Here is a 5963-nt window from a genome sequence, read left to right as displayed (position 1 = left end):
CACGATCCATCATAGCAAAAAGTATAATTATAAATACAAGCTAGTTAGCACAACATTAGATAAAACTAATTTTCAAATAAGTTTTATTAATTGAATTTATCAGCATTCATACTTTTAAAAACCATGCTTTTTGTTCCACCGTTTCTTGTGCACTTTGCAGTTACAAACAGTTCCATCAATAGATGGTTTTACAAAAAATCACGATAATTGCCCAGTAAAATTATCATAACGTTACTATTAAGCTCTCCATTTCTGGAATTTTGCAAAAATTATAATCATTCAAATTTGTTTGGATTGTCGGAACAAATTTAAAATAAAGCGCACATTATCCAACTTCAAGACATTTCATAGTTCCTAGGCTTGCAAGGAAATCACCACCGAGGCATGAAGATTTCCAACGATTCCGGAACAAATGAAGATGGGAGTTCGAAGCATTTGGCTGTAGAAGGGAGTTAAAGAGTACAAGCCAAACATGGTGACTTACAGGATCTCGACGTTCATGACTCTCTTGATCGAAGCTCTTCGTCTAGCACTATGTTGCTCACAAATGAATCAAATCTCATTCCTGAACTTCAGGACGTAGTTTACTCCAAGCAGAACTCTCCAAAACTGTCACCTAGCAGCCTGCTTCAGGCTGTCTTCTGAGCCCGACCGGATCCACTTGCGGCTTCGTCATTCTTCTGGCCGTCTTCGGGTTTTCTAGCCCACGGAGGAGCTCTATCGGCTTCGTACCTGTAGTCGTAGAACAGTTCCTCACCGGCTGATATACGTTCCTTTGCAAATATGCCAACTCTGTGATCCCCAGCAACCATTATCACCTACACATTCATGTTGAGTTTCCAGCAGCTTTATGGAGAACACCTCACCTTTGCATAGCAGTTTGGATTTGGCGAGTGATTTGCAAATTTGAGCTTGTCACCCTTGCGGCAGGCATCCAGTACGTACTAGAGAAAGAACAGGTAGAAAAAGGAAACCATGTAAATTCAGATCAACCAAACCATACCTGATCATTCAAATTAAATAAGAAGGACGAGTTCTCGCGGTCGTAAATCTTGCCACGCTTGTCAGCTTCACGATGTGATATAAGCTCTCCCGTGTATTCTCCAAGGTAGTCATGCTTATTTACCGGCGTCTAGAAGACAAGGAAGCTAATAGCTACTTCTTTCTGTAAGAGCAACATACTATTACCTTTAAAAATGCACCCCAGCCAGCGACATCAGATCTTCCAAGTAAAACCTGCACAAGTTTGTTTAAGAAAAGCTAAAGGAATGTTTGAAAGAAGAGATTTTACCCGCTGTTGTTGCTTTAGAAGAAGTTTCATGTTTCGACATTCGTAGCTGTCACCCCGTGCCGGTGGTCCGCCTTGCGATCCATCCCCGCACCTGAAACAAAGGCACAAAAGAGGAAAATCACATCAGCACACGAGCTTTGCAATTGTACACCGTTGCATACCCAATCCAGCAATTTCTACAGACATCAGGATCACATTCCCGTCCAGCTGCAAAACACGGGCATTGCCGACTGGAACACTGGCTTTTAGCGCAATGGCAGCCCCTGAAGCGGTTTTTGCAGTTCTTGGAGCACCTGATAAGACAAAAACGTCGCTTTAAGCAAATGTAGCATAACACGTACCCGCAATATTTCTCGCAGCACGTCCCATTTCGATGGCAAGAACACTGCTTTCCGCACGACTCCGAGCAAGAGCAGGGTGTGTATTGTCTACAGCCATCCTTCCCATCCACGAGTCTTTTCCTGATAGCTGGATAGCCCACGGATTTCCATGTGTACTTTAGCCTACGTACACGTCCCCTCCTGCGTCCGTTGTACAACCTGGACCGCGAACGGTCAATCTCCTACAAAAGATGGTTTTAAGAGGAGTCAAAAAACTGTGGAGCCTTACCGTCGCATCCTCAATGACTGTGTTTCCATCCTGTTGGAGCTTTGTTTCTTCATTCAGCTTCCAGTTCACGGCTGCCTCAAGCTGCATGAATTCCCCAACCTCGGCACAGCTCTTCATTCCCCTTAGCAAATTCCTTGAAATAAGACAGCTGATAAAAATCACACAAAAGCTTTCAGTGAACTGATAAACAGGCAGGATTTTCCGTACCTGTCTCTACCAAAGATTTGCAGCCCTGTTTCGTAAAGGTCCTTCTCCAAAGTGTTCCAGTTACTGTCATATAGCGTAAGGTTCTTGGATATGCTCTGCATCACATCCTCTGATTCCTTGATTACAGGTGGCGGCCGCTTCACAGTGGTGATCTGGCTTCCTTTCCATTTTCTCTGAGCGTAAAGCTTCTTGCTAACCAGTTTTTTCAAGTACATGCTGGCCCCAGTATTCTCGCCGCGAGTCGCATTGCCACTGCCATCTCCCACCTCAGCATGCGATCCTTCCACATGGTGTTTCTTACGCGCCTCATTTGTGTCATCGTCTGTATGTCTCGTCGCTTTCCTCTTTAGTAGCAACCTTCTGAGAGCGGTCACACTTTTATCTTTGAAGCTCTTCTTAGGAGCCTCAGGAGGCTTGTCCACAGTTTTGGCGACTGGTTCCGTAGCGACGCCCTTGTCTTTGGAATCCGGAACTTGCCAGCTCTTCTCAATAGCAGGTGCTGTGCTTTCTACAGGAACGGGTTTGGACTCTACGCCTGAAGAAGTGGCATCGTGGTGGCTTGAAAGGCGTGGCTGCCAAGGCGGCGTAAGAACTATGATGAAATGGCGTCATAGGATATCATACCAAATGGAAACAGCAGGGACCGCATGGTACTGACGGCAGTTCCCCCGTCTTGTTAAGTGGAGTCTGCTTATCGAACTGCAAGCTTCCATTTCAATCAGTAGCTCATCAAGCACAAGTAAGAAGCTTACAGGAATTATCACCGGCTGCGAGCAACCATGAAGCCGACAGTCGAACACCTTTAATAATGCGGGAAGTTTAGTATGAGAATAGAAAGAGCATCCCAGCTTACCAAACAACGTCGACAGAAAAGATTATCGAAGGAGTCCATTGCAGATAGAAGATCATGCTTTTCCTCGCTTTTGAGTTTGTCCCCGTCCTTCGCTAGTATTTCATACCGTGCCTGTAGCAGACGTTTGAGTTTGATTCATAATTCTGTAAAGAGCATAACATGAATATGCATATCCACGTTTCCTATCTGTTTTTCCTCTTAAAAAAATCAAGCAGCCCATCAGGCAAGGCCCGTACCTCTATCTCGCTCGGCTTTGCATCAAGACAGTCAGCCAGCGCCTTAAACATCATTTTACTCAATCCATGTTCTTGGACAGTGGCTCTACAGGCATTCAATAAGTAAAGAAAAAAAATTAGAATCAGTACTACTAACCTGATGAGAAAATCGTCACCTTTGCTAAAGTCACGTTTCTCTTCTTCCTCCTCGACTTGTTCTTCCTCACTGTCACTGCATATCAACGCTTCATTTTCAGCAGAGTCATAATAGATCCTTCTTCGACCAACGACGGATTGATCTTCGGCCATCCGCTGATTCCTGGAAAACAAAAGGTCAGTGAACTAGCACCCGCATCTTTGTTTCTCTACCTGTCCAAGAAGATCCAAGTTGTATATGGCGGCGTCTTTTGCACGGTTTGCAGCCTGACGGGCTTCACAATGCTCTTCCCACCGGAATTGTTGAAAAGAATAGGAGCCGAGGAGTCATCTTGCGAGCCACACTGCTGATCCGCGGCTGCTGGATCAGTCCCAAGCTTGTTGAGCGCCTTTTGGATCCGTGTGTTGAGCATATCGTTGTCGGCGTGATTCCTGTTATTCACAGCGCGGGAGCTGGACAGCGCCAGTAAGTGCGTACAAAATCCTTGCAATCTCTCCGAGTTTGCATCCATCCTTGCCTAGAAAATCCGCGAAGAAATCAGCTCTAGCGCTTGAGAAATCTCCAAAGAGGAGGAAAACAGTACCTTGACATAAGCTTGTCGCTCGAATGCCACTTGCTTCTTAAGCCGGGTGAACGTAGCCGACAATGCGGCCATGGAAACCTTGCCGGATGCCTCGCCTTCCTCCATAGACTGCATCGCATCGCCGATCACAAAGCTCCGCTCGAAATCGTTGCCCTCGATCGGCACAAACCTCGGATCTTAGCTGCCGCCTTCGCGCTCCACCATCGAAAACCCTCGCCCTAAAATCTGGGGTTTGGCGGGAATCGAAACGCAAAACTAGACCACACGTTCTTTCGTTTAGGTTTTTGTCGCCACTCAGCGCTGGCAGCTATGGTGTCGACGGGCAATCCAGAGAGGTAATCTCAAGCTCGCGCCATCGTTTCCAAGCAATCGATGGATCCTTCTCGTGTTTCTTTCCAGAATGTGGTGGTCCAAGGACACAATCGCGCTCGTCACCGGCGCGAACAAGGGTATTGGCTTGCAGTTGGCGCGCGAGCTCGCCAGGCGAGGATTGACGACGATACTCACGTCTAGAGACGAATCCAGCGGCAGGAAGGCTATCGAATCGCTGCTGGAAGAGGGCATCGATCGAGAAAGGCTCGTGTATCACCAGCTCGACATCACTAGCCCCGATTCGGTCGACGCGCTGGCGGATTGGGTCTCTCGCTCCTACGGTCGCATCGAAATTCTTGTGAGTAGAGAGCTAGAGCTCGAATTTCACTATTTCTCTAGCCGTCCAGCAGATAGTTCTTTGTTTTCTTCCTTGGTGTTCTTCCAGATTAACAATGCCGGCGTGAACTCAATTGGAGTGCCGGACTTGGAGCAAGCGAAGTACGTGGTGGAAACGAATTACTACGGCACGAAGAGAGTGATCGAGGCTATGGTCCCTCTTCTCAAACCTGGAGCTCGAATCGTTAACGTCAGCTCCAAAGTTGGTGATTTCTCAGTAAGTTCCTCGCGAATATCGATGAGAAACCTTGGAGATTCTTATGATTTTTCCACCGCAGTATCTAAAGAACGAATGGAATGCAAAGCTGGAAGATATCGCCACTCTCACGCCCAGCTCGATCGACGAGATGATCCAGGAGTTCTTCCGAGCAGTGGAAGCCAAAGAGATCAAAGCCCGCGGCTGGCCGTGCATGGGCGAGGAGATCCCGCTAGCGCCACCAGAGATACTCGCCGGCTACTCCCTCTCCAAGATCGCTCTCAACGCCTACGCGAGGATCATCGCGGAGAAGCTCGCGAGGGAGAAGGAGATCTTCTTCAACTCGATGTGTCCCGGCTCGACCAGCACGGCCATGTCGGGATTCAAGGGTCACTCGGTCGAGATTGGAGCCGACACCGCGGTGTGGATCGCTTTGCTTCCTCCGGGAACTCCGGAAGAACCACTTCCTCACGGGAGATTCTTCATGGATCGCAAGGACGTGGGATTCTCGCAAATGCCAGTCTTCTACGATGGCCAGTTCTACAAGACCTTGGGAGATCTCCCGAAAAGCAAATAAACTTTATTTTCAAACTGTCTCTACTGGCGCCAGGAGCTAGGGTTTGATCCAAGCGATGGTGGATCTGCTGAGGAGCCGCTGGCTGATGCTAGTGGCGGGCATTTGGATCCAGATCACGATGGGATCCACCTACGTCTTTGGATTGTACTCGGAGAGCCTCAAGCGCGAGCTGGGATTCGATCAATCGCAGCTCGACACGCTAGGGTTCTTCAAGGGGATCGGCGCCAATGTGGGGATTCACACAGGATTGCTGCTCTCGCTGGCGCTGCCGCCGTGGATTATCCTGGCGCTGGGGGCGGGCCAAGGTTTTCTGGGCTATTTCATGATCTGGCTCGCTGGAACGCACAGGATCCGGGGCGTCCAGCTCTGGCAGATGTGCGCCTTCATGCTCGTCGCTGCGAATTCGCAGACGTATTCCAACACCGCCGTGGTCGTGACATCTGTGACGAATTTCCCCACAAGTCGTGGCACTGTGATTGGCTTGATGAAAGTAAGTTCCATTTGATCAAAGCTCCATCAAAGCTACTCATAGTTCTAGTTCTAAATGCTTGCTCCAGGGATGCTTGG

General features: G+C 48.3%; 3 protein-coding genes across 4 annotated transcripts; 2 read left to right on the top strand and 1 right to left on the bottom strand.

The window, feature by feature from the left end:
• Positions 1 to 272: 272 nt before the first annotated feature.
• On the bottom strand, positions 273 to 4137 carry LOC9641215 (histone-lysine N-methyltransferase EZ3). Its single transcript, XM_024668103.1, has 16 exons — positions 3916 to 4137; positions 3545 to 3849; positions 3333 to 3494; positions 3197 to 3281; positions 2961 to 3071; positions 2860 to 2907; positions 2732 to 2806; positions 2108 to 2679; positions 1901 to 2048; positions 1633 to 1853; positions 1453 to 1584; positions 1292 to 1382; positions 1189 to 1236; positions 1004 to 1132; positions 867 to 944; positions 273 to 818 (listed from the first exon to the last, which is right to left on the bottom strand). Exons 1-16 carry the CDS (start codon positions 4027 to 4029, stop codon positions 630 to 632), a joined length of 2508 nt encoding a protein of 835 aa, XP_024523871.1. The 5' UTR covers positions 4030 to 4137; the 3' UTR covers positions 273 to 629.
• Positions 4138 to 4164: 27 nt separating this feature from the next.
• LOC9641217 (short-chain dehydrogenase/reductase 2b) lies at positions 4165 to 5415 on the top strand. Of its 2 annotated transcripts, XM_024668105.1 has the most exons (4): positions 4169 to 4250; positions 4315 to 4585; positions 4673 to 4840; positions 4902 to 5415. In XM_024668105.1, the coding sequence occupies exons 1-4, from the start codon at positions 4225 to 4227 to the stop codon at positions 5394 to 5396; spliced, it is 960 nt and encodes a 319-aa protein (XP_024523873.1). In that variant the 5' UTR covers positions 4169 to 4224; the 3' UTR covers positions 5397 to 5415. The 2 variants fall into 2 exon arrangements, with proteins under 2 accessions (XP_024523872.1, XP_024523873.1); XM_024668104.1 differs by having other exon boundaries at positions 4165 to 4250; positions 4315 to 4840.
• Positions 5416 to 5422: 7 nt separating this feature from the next.
• Positions 5423 to 5957, top strand: LOC9641218 (protein NUCLEAR FUSION DEFECTIVE 4; the record flags this gene model as incomplete). Its single annotated transcript, XM_002994571.2, has 2 exons — positions 5423 to 5886; positions 5954 to 5957. Coding segments are annotated over exons 1-2 (439 nt in total), but the record flags the coding sequence as incomplete, so codon positions are not given.
• Positions 5958 to 5963: the final 6 nt, after the last annotated feature.

This window comes from Selaginella moellendorffii, unplaced genomic scaffold (assembly GCF_000143415.4).
Source record: "Selaginella moellendorffii unplaced genomic scaffold, v1.0 SELMOscaffold_415, whole genome shotgun sequence".
Lineage (NCBI taxonomy): Eukaryota > Viridiplantae > Streptophyta > Lycopodiopsida > Selaginellales > Selaginellaceae > Selaginella > Selaginella moellendorffii.
Note: the sequence above shows the minus strand (reverse complement) of the source record. Positions and strands in the feature narration are given on the sequence as shown.

Excerpts from the sequence above, each read along its gene's own strand:
- LOC9641215 (XM_024668103.1), bottom strand. The coding sequence starts at position 4,029 with ATGCAGTCTATGGAGGAAGGCGAGGCATCCGGCAAGGTTTCCATGGCC. Across the intron at positions 2,680-2,731 it reads GTCCCTGCTGTTTCCATTTG|CCACGCCTTTCAAGCCACCA; the intron begins GTATGATATCCT and ends CCGCCTTGGCAG. Across the intron at positions 1,383-1,452 it reads TGTAGAAATTGCTGGATTGG|GTGCGGGGATGGATCGCAAG; the intron begins GTATGCAACGGT and ends CCTTTGTTTCAG.
- LOC9641217 (XM_024668104.1), top strand. The coding sequence starts at position 4,225 with ATGGTGTCGACGGGCAATCCAGAGAG. Across the intron at positions 4,251-4,314 it reads TCGACGGGCAATCCAGAGAG|AATGTGGTGGTCCAAGGACA; the intron begins GTAATCTCAAGC and ends GTTTCTTTCCAG. Across the intron at positions 4,841-4,901 it reads CCAAAGTTGGTGATTTCTCA|TATCTAAAGAACGAATGGAA; the intron begins GTAAGTTCCTCG and ends TTTCCACCGCAG.